The sequence below is a fragment of the Oreochromis niloticus genome, linkage group LG3 (assembly GCF_001858045.2).
Source record: "Oreochromis niloticus isolate F11D_XX linkage group LG3, O_niloticus_UMD_NMBU, whole genome shotgun sequence".
NCBI lineage: Eukaryota > Metazoa > Chordata > Actinopteri > Cichliformes > Cichlidae > Oreochromis > Oreochromis niloticus.
Genome location: NC_031967.2, coordinates 2,616,713 through 2,633,848, shown reverse-complemented (window position 1 = coordinate 2,633,848; position 17,136 = coordinate 2,616,713). Strand labels below are relative to the sequence as shown.

Sequence of the window (17,136 nt, the reverse complement as noted above, 5' to 3'; positions counted from 1 at the left end):
GTATTGTAATTGGTCCAGCCCAGAGTTGATCATGACCAATTGGCTAATCCACCACCTTTCATTGTTTATACCATAACAAAAACAAACAAACAAACATAAAAATGAAAAATCATTATTGGCTCACCGGGCAAATGCCCGGTATGCCCGATGGCCAGTCCAGCTATGGTCGTGCCATCAGTTAACCCTTCACGTGCCAGCTGTGACACGCGTGCCCAGGGTTGCCGACCCCTGCTCTAAAGCATCTGATTTGGATTCCTGAGATCAAATATATTTTCCTTTGGCTTTGTTTTCTTCCCATTTGTGGCTTTAATGTAGTGTTACATCCTGTTTGTTTGCTTCCATCTGTACCCATGTCCAGATTCACTGTTATGTTTCTATTCTTACATTGCTGTGTGATCACTGTTCCCTCTGCTGACTGATGTGACCTTTTGTTTCTTACACTGATACTTGTCATATTTGTATCTGCGCCTAAAAGATAAAAAGTTTTCCATGCTAAAACACAGCTCCACCTCCTGCAGTTCTCCCTCTGAACCACTAGATGTCTCTGTTATCTAAATGAAGACGTGCAGCACAGCAACCACAGCAGCGCTCAGATCACACGTGTCCTGTTCTTATGTATAAAAGCATGAAACAGGTGAGACAGGTGGGATCAATATTAATGTTGTGGAAATATATGAAAAAGCAACAGAAGAGTGAAAACATTTCGTGTCTCTAGAAAGATCTTTCAGCTCAGAGCTGCTCACAGACTGTATTTACAAGTGACAAACTGCAACTCTACAGTACATCTACAGTATATATCAAATCTATTCTGTATTCAAATCTATTGAGTGATGTTTGAAAGTCTTTCCAGGTGAGTTTGATCCAGGAGGGTCTGAAGCCAGAGTCAGACAGAGACTGTGCAGAGACTGTAGAAGGACAGAGCAGCAGCAGAGCAGTCCAGATACACTGATGATCCTCTGTCAGATCCAGAGGGACACACAGGGATGATGCTGGACTCTACATTGTGTCTGACAGTGGAGCTGTTCTCAGAGCAGTTCACTCTGCAGCACTGACAGTCATCTGCACTTCATTCCTCTGTCAGTCACTGCTGGATGAAGCTCTCCTCTCCACCTCCCAGTAACATGGCCCAGTCAGAGCGTCTCTACACACAAGCTGCTGCTGCTTCAACCTCTCTGGATCATCAGGACACAGCTGCTCCTCTCTCAGCACACACACCGTCCTGTTTACCATCATCAGCTCCACCTGCAGAGAGAAGAAGGAAGAGCAGAGGAGATAAACGAGTGTTTCCAGAGACTCTTCATCAGCTGTCAGTCAGTGATGCAGCACATCCAGTATAAAGAGCAGCAGGGACTTCAGTGCTGGGACTGTACTAGGACTCATTGTTGCTTCACTTTTTCTAATCTTTGGATTTTTATTGAAGTTGATGAAAATGTTTTTCCCTCCTAGTTTGAGTTTGGACTTTCATTCATTAGAAGAAGCTTGGTGTGTCCACTCTGAGCTCTGTAGGAACCCCAACAACAAGCCCAACAATCCAGATGGACGGTTCCAGCTGTTAACTGGAGGAATTCCATCCAAACATCTGCTCTCACTAAAGTCTTCCTCACCTACAGACTGTGTTCTTCACTGCTTTAAACTTGGAAATGAATGCAGTCATTGGTCTGCGTGCTGCTTTGTTCAGAGAGCTGATTGGCTGTTGACAGTGTTTGATCAGAACGTGTCAGCCGTTACTATGGTGACCATAAAGGTCAGAAACAGGAAGTGTTTGTGTCCAATCCTGAAGCCTGTCACCATTCTCCTCTCACAGCTTCACTGAGAAGCTGCAGCTTTACAGGAAACACTGGATCTTTGTTTCATACTGACTGTGTTTAGTACAATACTACTGACAGCACCACCCACTCACTCCATCACTCTACTGACCCCAGTTTCTCCAGTCTGTAGTCTGGACTCTGCTGAAGATCAGACAGCTGCTTCACATCTGGATCCTTCAGGTTGTTTCCTCTCAGCTCCAGCTCTCTCAGATGGGAGGGGTTGGACTTCAGCGCTGCTGCCAGATAATCACAGCTGATCTCTGACAAACCACAGACACTCAATCTGTATAAAGAATGAAAGATGTAAGTTTATTAGACAAAGTGTGAGCTTGAAATCATTCAGTGTTTCATCATCTGTTCAGAGCTGAAGAAGGTTCAGAATGTAGAAGTTTAGAAAATGGAAACTCCAAACAGCTGAAGCCAACAGGAAGCAGCTTCAAACAGGAAACTGTGCAGAGTTTCAGACTATATGTCCTGATGCAGCCAGTTGGATTTTGGAGATTTGAATCTCTGTTCTGTGACTAAGTCCTTGAATCATTTCTTCCAGTTGGTCCAACAAGACAGACTAAGTATTGGACATGTGTTGTGGCTCCATTAGGGGAGCTTCTACATGTGATGTGATGGCCCTCTGGGTCTGTCAGGTCACAGGACTGAAGAGAGCTCAAACTGGGCACACAGTTGTTCCAGTCTGGACCAAAGACTCTATACTGGGACTGAGGGACTGCTTTGACTGCACCCACTGGGACTTGTTAAAGGCTCATGTTCTCACTTAGATCATCGATTTCTACTGACATTTCTTTCTGGGAAAAATGGGGATTACTTTGAAACAGGAAGTATTTTCCCCAATAAGCAGCCCTGGATTAGTAAATCACTCCAACATGTTCTCAGGCAGAAGAAGCTGTCTTGTTATGAGGGAGAGAAGAAAAAGATTGAGGCACAGAAACTTGTTGAAAGAGAGATAAAGCAGCTAAAATCAGGTGTAAAAGTAAAGCAGAGGATGAGCTGAATAAAGGACACTCAAGGCTGGCTTGGAAAGGAATGAAGTCCATGGTGGGGATGCAGAACAAGGAGCAAAGATGAATGTGATGCTGAATCAGCAGAAGACTTGGACTCATTTGATTCCAGCTTTGATATCATTGATTTCAATGAAGAGCTTTGTGATTGTAGCAAAGGGCTGGTAGCTCTGAGAGTCCCACTGATGAGGTGTTTGTGTGGAAATCTCTTAGTCGGACCAAAGAGAGAAAAAGCCCTGGTCCTGATGCTGTGGGAGGGAAATGATTGAAGTGTGCTGTGAGGAACTGACTGGGAGATTTTCACACATTTTCCAGTCCTCCTTGGAACAACAGGAAGTTCCCAGCATATGGAAACAAAGGTTAAGTGTCCTATGGCACTCAGTGATGATGGTGCTGTGGCCCCACCACCTCCACCTCTTTGTAAAGGAACTAACTGTAATCTGAAGCTTCAAATGGAACTAAGACTTCCTCCACTAGGTGGCAGTGTCTGATGAGAAAGTGTTAGTGGAGCTGGCCTGGAGTCAGAAACAGGAAGATGCAGGATTTGGGCTGAAATGGGGAAAAGTGGTTGGCACTAGTGCCTTAAAGCAAGAAGGTTGTAGGTTGAAGCTTGTTGGCCTTTCTGTGGAGGTTGGATGTTCTCCCACAGTCCAATGAAATGCTGCTTAGGTTCATTGGTGCTTCTAAATTGGCTGTAGGTGTGGATGTGAGAGAGTGCTTCTCTGTCTCTCTCTGTTGGCCCTGTGATGGACTGCTCACCTGTGCAGGTGGACCACGCCTCTTGCCCTATGACAGCTAGGGCACAGGCTGCAGCCCTGTGAGCCTAAGCTGAATAAACAGTTAGCAAAAATGATTCATAGATGGCCTGAAATCCCCCAGTTAGCAGTTTGGTAGATAGCTATGACATGCTAATCCCATCCAGCAGCTGTATTCTACCTGTAAGCTGATCCCTGCTGAGCCAAAGCACTTTTTCATATACAAATTACAACCTTTAATAGAAACCTATTGGTCAGCATCTTATTAGCCTGCTGTTAGCTTCATTCCACAGAAAACTGAGAGAAACTAACAGAGTTGATGAAGAATAAAGAGAAATGTGCTGATTTAAAGCCTTTGAAGTGCTTCAGATGATCTCTGTCCACTTCTGTCCACTCATTCATTCATGTAAGCTTCTAATGCAGCTTTGATCTTCACAGTCTGCTTCATGAAACTCATTCTAACCCTGAATGTCAGAGTGTTCCTCCTTCTCTTTCCCATCATTCATGCTGGCAGTGGAGGAGATTTGGATGTTGGACTGTGTTTTGGATGATGTGTGTATGTTTGTGTTGGACTGCTGTCTGTAAAGCAAACGCACATTTTGCTTTGGATTTCAGTGTCAGACAGAGTTTAAGGTGGAATGAAGAGTTGGAGAGTTTCACAGTGAATTATCCAGTGGAGGATTTTTCTTCTTCTTTGAAGGTTTGAAATGTGAACATTGTTCTGCTGCAGTCAATGGACTAAACCAGAGAAGAAGAAAACAGACTTTACCATGAAGATCCTCAGTGTGGATCAGTATAATATCAGCCTGATGTCTGCAGTTTAGTGTCAGCACAACTTTCACATCATATTCATCTCAGCACAACTAAAACATGCTGACTGACCTCAGAGTTTCAAGTCCACATCCTGGACTCTCCAGGAAACCACACAGATGCTTCACTCCTGAATCCTGCAGCTTGTTGTTGTAGCTCAGGTCCAGCTTTCTCAGATGGGAGGGGTTGGACTTCAGTGCTGCTGCCAGATAATCACAGCTGATCTTTGACAAACCACAGACACTCAATCTGTATAAAGAATGAAAGATGTAAGTTTATTAGACAAAGTGTGAGCTTGAAATCATTCAGTGTTTCATCATCTGTTCAGAGCTGAAGAAGGTTCAGAATGTAGAAGTTTAGAAAATGGAAACTCCAAACAGCTGAAGCCAACAGGAAGCAGCTTCAAACAAACACAACAAGAGAAAAAACTCTGAATGTTTCACATTAAAGTCGTACATTTATCATAAAAACAGGACAAAGACTTGAAAAAGTCGTGTTTTTCCTTCCAGGAACCACAAGGCTTCACTTTTAAAGGTGAAGTGTGAAAGAAACGGACATATTTGAAGTCCAACACCTTTTTCCAGTCACATGATTAAAGCAGACAAACTACAAGCTCATCTTCATTCCAACAAGTCATCTTCTGACCTGGACTAACAACACTGGTCTCTATGTGCAGCTGGCTGTGAGACCAGTGCTCAGGGAGCGTCTACAAAGTGCAACACTGAAAGAACATCACACACTCATTTGCTTCCAGCACTTTCACACAAACATCTACTGTCATTATTGTCACCAAACTCTGTGGATCCTTTATTGCAAATTCAAATGGGATCAAATGGTCAGACAAAAGAGGGTTATGAGGAAATATGATGAAATGTTGTGTATTAGCAGCAAGTTATTGAATCATTTTCCTCAGAAACCAAACAAAATGATTGACAAACATGTTTTTACAAACTCAGTGTTGGACTTGGATCAGCAGGATAAGCTGATGTTTAAAGGCATTTGAGTCTCGCTGTATGAGAGTCCAGTTATTACTCAATATTTATGGATGATGTTCTTTCAGTGTTGCACTTTGTAGATGCTCCCTGAGCCTCACAGCCAGCTGCACATGGACCAGCTGACATTACCCAGCATTAGAGGCGGCTGTAAAAAAATGGATTTTCCTATTTAAATGGTTTTAATTTGAATAAAGCGATGTTGATTCATTCAATCCTGAATCGATTTTTAATATAAATGTATTTTGCCAGAATCTCAGGTTAAAGCTCCCAAAAGTATTTCAACAACAAGCAAACAGATAAAACAGTAAATGAGAGCAGCTAAACACACAAAGATGGAAACACAGAGCGTGGATCGTTCACTCGACGGCACGTACACGGACACGCCGTCGGGGCTGAAAGTGGACAGCTCACAGATCCTGAAGCTGCAGGTTTCATCTGTCTCCACCCAAAACTGAGTGAACCAGCAGCAAAAGAAGATCCAAACTACGCTTTACGTTTGATGAACATCGTCATGAATTCTCTCTGACTTTGACCTTTACTTCCTGCACAGCTCTCTCTCTCTCAGTGTACTTCAAGAACAGTTTACCTTCAAAAATCTGTTTTCTGCATTATTCACTGCTTATTACGCACCAGTCTGCTGTTGTGTTCACTGCTGTCGGCCTCCGAAAACAAAGCCTCATTTCTGCTGTTCAATACTGAAGAAATTGAAACCTTTTAAAATGATGACAGATTACAAACTCTCAGCTGTGTCTGTAATCATTTGTGCGGCAGCCTGTTACAGCAGCTCTGCTCATTCTGAGTTTCTTTCTTTCTTATCTTTTTCTTCTCGTAATTTTTTATAACTAACGTATTAGTAATTAGTCTCTGCAACCATGTTCTACCGTTTTGTGCTAGTTCTGGTCGTTTTTCTTAGTTTTTTTCTACTTTTTTCACCCGTGTCTGGGGACCCAGAGCAGGGATCCTTTGTTTACAGTAAGGATCAGCTGTTAGCGCTGCGTCCCGCAGTGGTACTGCCGGCGGACAGACCCGACATTCCCAGTGAGCTGAGGAGGAAAAGACGGGGGTGTCGTGCTGGGAAGGAGCGCCGTCGCCCGAGAAGGAGACGTTATCGACCATCTCTTCCTTCTGTAATTATTGGAAATGTAAGATCTTTGCCCAATAAGATGGATGAGCTTACGTCGCTAACCTGGTCACAGAGGGAGTACCGGCAATGTAGCATCATGATGCTAACGGAGTCGTGGCTAACACCGCTAACTCCGGACACGAGCGTGACACTACCGGGATTCCAGATGCTGTGAGCGGACAGGACGAGAGAGAGCGGTAAGAGGAAAGGAGGGGGACTGGCAGTGTTTGTGAATGACAGATGGTGTAACCCTGGGCACATGACTGTAAAAGAACAACTCTGCAGCAGAGACATTGAGCTGTTAGCCGTTAGCATGCGTCCGTACTACCTGCCCCGGGAATTCTCGCATGTTATCGCGATAACAGCGTATGTCCCCCCCCTCGGCCAACGCGGATACAGCCTGTGACTCTCTCCACTCTGTGGTCAGCAGACTGCAAACACAATCTCTGAGAGCCCTTCTCGTAATATCAGGGGACTTCAATCATGCCTCACTGGACTCCACACTGCCCACCTTCACCCAGTATGTGACCTGCCCAACCAGAGACAATAAAACACTGGACTTACTGTATGCCAATGCAGAAGAGGCATACAGTTCATCAGCTCTCCCTCCCCTGGGCAGATCTGATCACAACCTGGTGCACCTTGTCCCTGTGTATGAGCCCTTAGTGCGCAGGGAGCCACCAGCCACCCGCACAGTGCAGAGATGGTCGGAGGAGAGCGAGGAGGCTCTTAAGGATTGTTTTGAGTCCACTGTGTGGGAGGTGATCTGTGACGACCACGGAGAGGACATCGACAGCCTTACTACATGCATTACTGACTATATTAATTTCTGTGTGGATAACACCGTACCTACCAGGACTGTACGGTGTTTCTCCAACAACAAACCTTGGATTACCCCAGAAATCAAAGCTGTCCTCAAGCAGAAGAGGAGGGCCTTCAAATCCAGAGACAAAGAGGAGTTGAAAAGGGTGCAGAGAGAGCTTAGGGGACTGATAAGGAATGGGAAGGACAGCTACAGGCAGAAGATGGAGAACCAGCTTCAGCAAAACAACGTTGGTGAAGTCTGGAGAGGCCTCAGAACCATTTCAGGCCACAAACATCAGAACTCTCTGCCTGGGAGGGATGTGAGGTGGGCAAATGAACTGAATCATTTCTTCAACAGATTTGATTCAGCCATGAGGCAGTCTCCAACATCGGCTGCAGACTCACCCTCCCCCACTGCTGCTGTTCCACCTCTGACACCTCAGACACTTCACACCTCCTCTATTCACCCTGCTCACCCCTCCCCACCCCCAACAACAGCATCCAATACACACTCAACACAAGGCTCCAGCCTGTCTCTCTCAACCACCCAGGTTAGGAGGGAACTGAGGAGGATTAATGGCAAGAAGGCAGCGGGTCCAGATGGCATCAGCTCGAGGGTCGTCAGGTCCTGCGCGGACCAACTGTGTGGGGTGATGGAGCACCTCTTCAACCTGAGCCTGAGGCTGGGGAGAGTCCCACAGCTCTGGAAAACCTCCTGTGTTGTACCAGTGCCAAAGACTTCACGCCCCAAGGACCTCAACAGCTACAGGCCGGTGGCTCTGACATCCCACCTGATGAAGACCCTGGAGCGGTTGGTCCTGGCTCAGCTTCGGCGCCTTGTGAGCTCATCACTGGACCCACTTCAGTTTGCCTACCAACCTGGCATTGGAGCGGATGATGCCGTCATTCACCTCCTACATCGCTCCCTCTCTCACCTGGAGACCGCTGGGAGCACTGTGAGAATCATGTTCTTTGATTTCTCCAGTGCCTTTAACACTATTCTTCCCTCGGTTCTGAAGGACAAGCTGGAGAACTCTGGAGTAGACCATCACCTCACTACCTGGATTTTGGACTACCTCACCGACCGACCACAGTATGTGAGGACTCAGGGCTGTGTGTCGGACAGGGTCGTCTGCAGTACGGGGGCCCCACAGGGAACGGTTCTGGCTCCGTTCCTCTTCACCATCTACACTGCAGACTTCTCCCACAACTCCACCCAGTGCTTCCTGCAGAAGTTCTCTGATGACTCTGCAATAGTCGGCCTCATCACTGATGGGGACGACAAGGAGTACAGAGGACTGACTCAGGACTTTGTGGACTGGTGCCAGCTGAACTACCTCCAGATCAACGCCAGTAAAACCAAGGAGCTGGTGGTAGACTTCCGCAGGCACAAACATCCTCCACTGCAACCACTGAACATCCAAGGTATGGACATCGAGGCTGTGGACAGCTACAGGTACCTTGGTGTTCATCTGAACAACAAACTGGACTGGACTCATAACTCAGACGCCCTCTACAGGAAAGGGCAGAGCAGACTGTACCTGCTGCGGAGACTCAGGTCGTTTGGAGTGGAGGGCCCACTCCTGAAGACCTTCTATGACTCTGTGGTGGCCTCAGCCATCTTTTATGGTGTGGTCTACTGGGGCGGCAACATCTCTGCTGGGGACAGGAAGAGACTGAACAGGCTGATCCGAAGGGCCAGCTCTGTTCTAGGATGCCCTCTGGACCCAGTGGAGGTGGTGAGTGACAGGAGAATGGTGGCTAAGCTGTCATCCCTGATGGACAACATCTCCCACCCCATGCAGGAGACTGTGACAGCACTGAGCAGCTCCTTCAGTGGGAGACTGCGGCACCCACGGTGTGGGACGGAGAGATTTCGCAGGTCTTTCCTCCCCACTGCTGTCAGACTCCACAACAAAGACTTTAACTGATCAAACACACACATCCACACATGTGCAATAATACTAATGTGCAATAATCCTTTCTGGCATCGTTGTATTTTTACTCAGTTGTATAAAGCATTTGTATTCTATTTTTATCCTATTGTATATTTTATTCTATTTCATATAGTATTTTATTTTATTCTATTCTGTACAGTTGTGTACTGTATTTATTCTTATCTTATTTTATTCTAATTTTAACTTTACAACTTTTGCACTGTCCACTTCCTGCTGTGACAAAACAAATTTCCCACGTGTGGGACTAATAAAGGTTATCTTATCTTATCAAACCTCTGTAACTTTGCTTCACTTCAGCAGCATCAGGTCATGTTCACATGTTGATTCATGGTTTGCTTCAGTTTTTGATCGACTGCAGAATATTTTGAAGGTTATCTGCTATAAAAAGCCAGAAGAGGAAAATCTGCTTCATGTGTTTCTGTTTGATCCTCAGTGACTTTGACACAAAGGCCTCTGCTGTGATGATCACACCTCTGATCAAGTCTCACAGTGTCAGCTTTGTTTTTATACATATGGATATGTGCTGATAAATGATCAGAATTAGAATATTTCCCACTGTCTGCTGTCTGCTGTGTGCCGTGACCTTTGACCTGCTAAAGACAGTCAGCTGTGGATTATTGATTGTTGTGTCTGATACTTAGAACTGTGAGGAAGAACACTACACAGTTAATCAGGGTCCCCTCTCTCTGAATCAGGAAAGGTGGGCAGGCCGCGTGTGGGCCGCGGGCCATACGTTGAGTCTCACTGTTTGAAATGTGAACATTGTTCTGCTGCAGTCAATGGACTAAACCAGAGAAGAAGAAAACAGACTTTACCATGAAGATCCTCAGTGTGGATCAGAATAATATCAGCCTGATGTCTGCAGTTTAGTGTCAGCACAACTTTCACATCATATTCATCTCAGCACAACTAAAACATGCTGACTGACCTCAGAGTTTCAAGTCCACATCCTGGACTCTCCAGGAAACCACACAGATGCTTCACTCCTGAATCCTGCAGCTTGTTGTTGTCACTCAGCTCCAGCTCTCTCAGATGGGAGGGGTTGGACTTCAGTGCTGCTGCCAGATAATCACAGCTGATCTCTGACAATCCACAGTAACTCAATCTGTATAAAGAATGAAAGATGTAAGTTTATTAGACAAAGTGTGAGCTTGAAATCATTCAGTGTTTCATCATCTGTTCAGAGCTGAAGAAGGTTCAGAATGTAGAAGTTTAGAAAATGGAAACTCCAAACAGCTGAAGCCAACAGGAAGCAGCTTCAAACAGGAAACTGTGCAGAGTTTCAGACTATATGTCCTGATGCAGCCAGTTGGATTTTGGAGATTTGAATCTCTGTTCTGTGACTAAGTCCTTGAATCATTTCTGCCAGTTGGTCCAACAAGACAGACTAAGTGTTGGACATGTGTTGTGGCTCCATTAGGGGAGCTTCTAAATATGATGTGATGGCCCCTCTGGGTCTGTCAGGTCACAGGACTGAAGAGAGCTCAAACTGGGCACACAGTGGTTCCAGTCTGGACCAAAGACTCTATACTGGGACTGAGGGACTGCTTTGACTGCAGCCACTGGGACTTGTTAAAGGCTCGTGTTCTCACTTAGATCATCGATTTCTACTTACATTTCTTTCTGGGAAAAATGGGGATTACTTTGAAGTAACAGGAAGTTGCAGGATTTGGGCTGAAATGGGGAAAAGTGGTTCGCACTAGTGCCTTAAAGCAAGAAGGTTGTAGGTTGAAGCTTGTTGGCCTTTCTGTGGAGGTTGGATGTTCTCCCACAGTCCAATGAAACGCTGCTTAGGTTCATTGGTGCTTCTAAATTGGCTGTAGGTGTGGATGTGAGAGAGTGCTTCTCTGTCTCTCTCTGTTGGCCCTGTGATGGACTGCTCACCTGTGCAGGTGGACCACGCCTCTTGCCCTATGACAGCTAGGGCACAGGCTGCAGCCCTGTGAGCCTAAGCTGAATAAACAGTTAGCAAAAATGATTCATAGATGGCCTGAAATCCCCCAGTTAGCAGTTTGGTAGATAGCTGTGACATGCTAATCCCATCCAGCAGCTGTATTCTACCTGTAAGCTGATCCCTGCTGAGCCAAAGCACTTTTTCATATACAAATTACAACCTTTAATAGAAACCTATTGGTCAGCATCTTATTAGCCTGCTGTTAGCTTCATTCCACAGAAAACTGAGAGAAACTAACAGAGTTGATAAAGAATAAAGAGAAATGTGCTGATTTAAAGCCTTTGAAGTGCTTCAGATGATCTCTGTCCACTTCTGTCCACTCATTCATTCATGTAAGCTTCTAATGCAGCTTTGATCTTCACAGTCTGCTTCATGAAACTCATTCTAACCCTGAATGTCAGAGTGTTCCTCCTTCTCTTTCCCATCATTCATGCTGCAGTGGAGGAGATTTGGATGTTGGACTGTGTTTTGGATGATGTGTGTATGTTTGTGTTGGACTGCTGTCTGTAAAGCAAACGCACATTTTGCTTTGGATTTCAGTGTCAGACAGACTTTAAGGTGGAATGAAGAGTTGGAGAGTTTCACAGTGAATTATCCAGTGGAGGATTTTTCTTCTTCTCTGAAGGTTTGAAATGTGAACATTGTTCTGCTGCAGTCAATGGACTAAACCAGAGAAGAAGAAAACAGACTTTACCATGAAGATCCTCAGTGTGGATCAGTATAATATCAGCCTGATGTCTGCAGGTTAGTGTCAGCACAACTTTCACATCATATTCATCTCAGCACAACTAAAACATGCTGACTGACCTCAGAGCTTCAAGTCCACATCCTGGACTCTCCAGGAAACCACACAGATGCTTCACTCCTGAATCCTGCAGGTCGTTGTTGTAGCTCAGCTCCAGCTCTCTCAGATGGGAGGGGTTGGACTTCAGCGCTGCTGCCAGATAATCACAGCTGATCTCTGACAAACCACAGCTCCTCAATCTGTATAAAGAATGAAAGATGTAAGTTTATTAGACAAAGTGTGAGCTTGAAATCATTCAGTGTTTCATCATCTGTTCAGAGCTGAAGAAGGTTCAGAATGTAGAAGTTTAGAAAATGGAAACTCCAAACAGCTGAAGCCAACAGGAAGCAGCTTCAAACAAACACAACAAGAGAAAAAACTCTGAATGTTTCACATTAAAGTCGTACATTTATCATAAAAACAGGACAAAGACTTGAAAAAGTCGTGTTTTTCCTTCCAGGAACCACAAGGCTTCACTTTTAAAGGTGAAGTGTGAAAGAAATGGACATATTTGAAGTCCAACACCTTTTTCCAGTCACATGATTAAAGCAGACAAACTACAAGCTCATTTTCATTCCAACAAGTCATCTTCTGACCTGGACTAACAACACTGGTCTCTATGTGCAGCTGGCTGTGAGACCAGTGCTCAGGGAGCGTCTACAAAGTGCAACACTGAAAGAACATCACACACTCATTTGCTTCCATCATCCAACCTGAAGAGGAAACAGAGACGGCTCCCCTTCAAAGTAAAAGCTGTTCCTTTTGGACACAGTATCAAAGAAAGTCTACAGTATAACATAGAAAAGACAGAAAAAAGTTTTGGTTGTTTTTAAATTGTGCAGAAATGAAACTACACTAAGCTCAATTATGTGACAGACATTTCATCCCATGTCAGTTTGGCCTCATCCTGGGCCGGATTATCCAGCACACACTCTGACCACAGGCCCAGGGGCCACGCACAGCTGGGCTCCATCCAAGAGACAGGAAACAAACCAACACAATAATAAAAAGCACCATGTGATCTTCTTACATCTTCAAGACAAACATAGTAAAAACATATTTGTTTCCTGATAAAATGATGTGACAGGTAGAACAGAGTAAAGTGGTGGTGTTACAGCCTTTCTCCCCTCTGCTGCCGAGGCTGTTAGTCTCTCCCAAACTCAGCTACAGGACTTCCAAATGAATGAAAGCAGCAGAAGTGGCTTTACAAATAGACCCTGTGCACGAGAAAATGCTAACTTCCTGGTTTGAGACCGGATGTGGGGTTGTACATTTCCGGTAGCTTTACTTTGCGCTCAATCGCTACTGCGAAGATATTCTCCAAAATCATGTCCAAAACTCGAAAACGGAAAGATGGCGTTAAGTAGGGCTGCTCGATTATGGCAAAAATGATAATCACGATTATTTTCACTGAAATTGAGATCTCGATTATTTGACGATATTTATTTAACAATAACAATGTATTGAATAATGGCTTTAAAGATTGTCAAAAAATAATATAAAATAGTGTGCAAATACTGATTACAGTGCAAATGTTTGCAATATAAAAAATAATTGAAAAATGTAAACATCTATGTTTAGTGAACTTCAAAATACTGCACAATATTTGATCCACGTCTGACTCCGCGAACCCATAATGTTTCCACCAATGTTCCCTCAAATATTTCATGTGTCTGAGCGAACACACAAACTCCCTGAGCGATCCGTTGGACCACTGTGAGCAACATCAGACGTGTGCACTGTGGTCACGCCAGCATCTAATCCATCCAAGTTACATGGTTTATTAAAATAATCAAATGACAGCATTTACATTTATGTTAGACTACTTTTAATTAATTGCTTTAGTCCACTTACAATGAAAATTTAAAAAATCCTGTTCATGACCTGTGTAGTATGTTAACACTATTGGAAGTAAAAATAACTTGAACTCCAATTTTGAAAACACAACTTTCTTTCTTTTCTTTTTTTTTCCATAAAGCTCTGACTTGTATTATGAGTCTGAGTCTGTGGTCTGGGAGAGAGTCCTGTAACTCTCTGTCTGCCAAATACAGTATATAATGACCAATGTTGGGCAATTAATTATATAGTTACTTCTTGAAAAAAGTAACTCAGTTTGGCAAACAACAAAGTTTTTTGCAGCTATTTTTTTTTTTTTAATAAAGCCAAGCAGTTTTTTTAAATAAACATTTCAAACTATTTACAGAACAATCAGCTGTTCTGCATCAAATCTGATGCCACACAAATTATTTTTCTGCCACTCCAAAAAATAATTTCTGTCCACTATGAGATAAAGGAGAACAACAGCCTGATACCTGCAGGCCTGACAACAGGAGATGTATCACTGCTGTAACACCTGTAACATTCAGCAGCCGCCTCATTGTTCTGACACACACAACAAAACTATTGACTACACTACTGTTGGGATTTAGAGATTCTTTTATTGCTGCCATATACTCTGCCTTATGATAAATGCATTAATAACATGTTCTACAGTATTATTTTATCAGTAATATTGTTTACAGGGTTCATATTGCATTGAATATGTTTGTCATCACATTCATTCTATTCACAGGTTGAGTTCATTCTATACACAATGCATATCTGTGCTTGTTTAGAGTTGATGTTCTATCCAAGAGGGTTTTAAGCTTCACTGGTGAGAGTGTCCAGGTGATACATGTTGAGGGAAGATGAGAACATAGCAGGTTAATTGCATGCATGCTTACAATACACATAAATCTAGTAGCAGGCCTGAGCGAAGGCCCAAGTGTCTTCTGCTTCTTATTTGAGACCTGCGCCAATTCAGTCTACTTAGTGATTGAGGACGAGGGTCCATTATTAGCCCTTAGAGGCCCTGAAGCTTGAAGTTATTACCTTAAAAGGAAGGTGTTATCAAAGAGAGAAGTTATATGTCTGTTCATAGTTATTAGAGATGTACAAGATGTACCCTTGTCTGTAAACAATGACTGGACATAATGTATTTTTGACCTGTATTGACGTGTATGTGGGGGTGTGATCCTCTATGCTATAAAACCAGAACTCAGTGTATTTCTGTCAGAGCAAAACAGGCCATATGCTGATGGTTGTTCTCCGTTGTCAATAAACTCATCGTTTGATTGCACTTTTCTGGGCCTCCGTCGTTTGTTGTCTGGTCTACAGTTGACCGATCTCGCTTCATTTGGTGGAGGATGCAGGGCAACTGACGATCAGCAGAAAGAAGTACAGGTGTTTGTTGTCGGCGGAGGTCGAGCCTGGATTAGGTAATTGAACGGCAGAGGTCACGGTGACAGCTCGACTACTGGGCCCACATAATAAAAAGGTAAGGCACAAACCTCTTAAACAGAAATTGTGCTGTAGTGGATTATAAATTCTAAAACAGGTAGTCGAGTGGTCATCTGTTGATCTCTGTTTTGAGTTTTGTTTGCAGCAAAAGTGAAACTTAAGAGTAGTGTTGTGTTCACGGTCGCTCGGAAAAAGCAGTACTGAGCTAAAAGTAATTTGAGACGTTGTGTTAAGAAAATAGAGAGAAGAGAGATTGAGCTGTGATTGAGGAATAAAGAGATTATAAGTGTCTAAAAGTCACGGAGCCGGAGGACTCCACCCCCGGGAAAGACGTTTCCTGGGTATTAAACTGGGGGAAGGGCCCCACTGAGATTTTGTGGCCTCAGATATAGCCCTGGTGATCGCAGAGGATCATTGTTAGGGAGACACTTAATTGTGAGAAAAAGAGTAAAATACCGGACGCAAGAGTCCGAGGAAGTTGATATATGATTTAAGAGAAACTCAGGCCAGCCGTAAGCTTGAGGTTTTGCAGTAAAGCCAGCCGAGCAGTAAAGTGAAACTAAGGTCTGTTGTGTTGAAGTAACTCTGAGAATAAATACTGTGAGCTATGAGAGACGATTAAAAAGTATTACCTATGCATTTGTGGACCCGCTGTGGTCAGTGAAAAATTTGCGGACCCGCCGTGGTCAGTGAAAAATTTGTGGACCACCGTGGGCCAAGAAAAGCTGTGTTTTTGTTGATATTCCTGGAGAATTTGCAGACCTGTTGACGTCTCTTAAAGACGAGCAGCGGTGTGTATATCCGGGTTGTGGGGACTCACTCATACAGCTGGAAACCGTGACGTAAGAAACTGTCTGAAATGATTTAAGTGCCAGCCGGCTGCAGGCTGTGTGTGAGAGGGGCTGTAAAAGTCTCTTTTTCCGTTCTTTTTTGCTGGGGAAAAGTGCGCAGTTAAAATTTGGGTGCGGTCACTTCCCCTTTTAATTTTAACAAAGAATAGATACATTGATTAAATGAGGGGTAGATAAAAAGGCATGCTCATTGTGCCGTTGTTTCATTATAGGTGCTTGGAAATAGACAGTGAGAGGCCCACGGGGATCCCATTAAGGCTGCTGAAGCATTTTCCTGTTTTGTGAGCGTGCCTTTGGTGATTTTGAAATACAGTATCACTGGACAGGGTGATTCTAATATAAGAGTTATTTTAATCCAACCAGAAACAGAGTAATAAATAAAGCTGTGAGCCTCCTGAGTGGAGAGAATTTGCAGAATTTTTGAGTATCTCTTGTTAAAGAAAAGGGAAAAGAGATTCTGTGTACGGCAGACCGTGAAGTTTCTAGATTAAATCAGAGAGAACTAATGTGGCCGAAGGTTGGATCTGATATGAGGTGAACAGAGGACCGGTCTAAAAAGATTAAAAGGTATGCACAAACCTGTTCAATAAGCAAATTTGTGCAAATTGGCTGAATTCTAAATTATCTGTTCGCTGAGTAGATGATCTTAACTATTAAATTGGCGCAGTAGTGGTAAAACTGAATTCTCGAGAATAAAGTAAAACATCGAAGTAATGAATAAGTAACTTTGAAGTAATGAGAAGCTTTGAAGCAAGGATAATGAAACTTTGAGGAACAGACAGTACTGAGTTAAAAGGTTATATGGTATTTCATGGTAAAAGAGAAAAAGAGACCAATGCATGTTTAAGAATAAAGAAGAGTATAAGAGTTATTGGTCAGCTTATGGTTTAATAAGTGTCAAACTCCTGTACCTCTTTGAGACTTCAAAGAGGAGCTCCGGCGTGGGCATATGTCAGGTGGTGTTGCCGAGAGTTTTGGGCTCGGTGAATAGCTAATGATCAA

The 17,136-nt window shown here is 43.8% G+C and overlaps 1 protein-coding gene across 1 annotated transcript; it reads right to left on the bottom strand.

Annotated features, from left to right (window-relative positions):
* Window positions 1–1,200: 1,200 nt before the first annotated feature.
* LOC109195976 (ribonuclease inhibitor) lies at window positions 1,201–16,234 on the bottom strand. The gene is made up of 6 exons (XM_019348845.2): window positions 15,916–16,234; window positions 12,028–12,204; window positions 10,195–10,371; window positions 4,459–4,635; window positions 1,918–2,091; window positions 1,201–1,242 (listed from the first exon to the last, which is right to left on the bottom strand). Exons 1-6 carry the CDS (start codon window positions 15,921–15,923, stop codon window positions 1,233–1,235), a joined length of 723 nt encoding a protein of 240 aa, XP_019204390.2. The 5' UTR covers window positions 15,924–16,234; the 3' UTR covers window positions 1,201–1,232.
* Between the last annotated feature and the right edge of the window lie 902 nt (window positions 16,235–17,136).

Bases quoted from the DNA above. Each gene is read 5' to 3' on its own strand.
- LOC109195976 (XM_019348845.2), bottom strand. The intron at 10,372-12,027 runs GTCAGTCAGCAT...TTCTTTATACAG, and splicing joins TGTGGACTTGAAGCTCTGAG to ATTGAGTTACTGTGGATTGT. The intron at 4,636-10,194 runs GTCAGTCAGCAT...TTCTTTATACAG, and splicing joins TGTGGACTTGAAACTCTGAG to ATTGAGTGTCTGTGGTTTGT.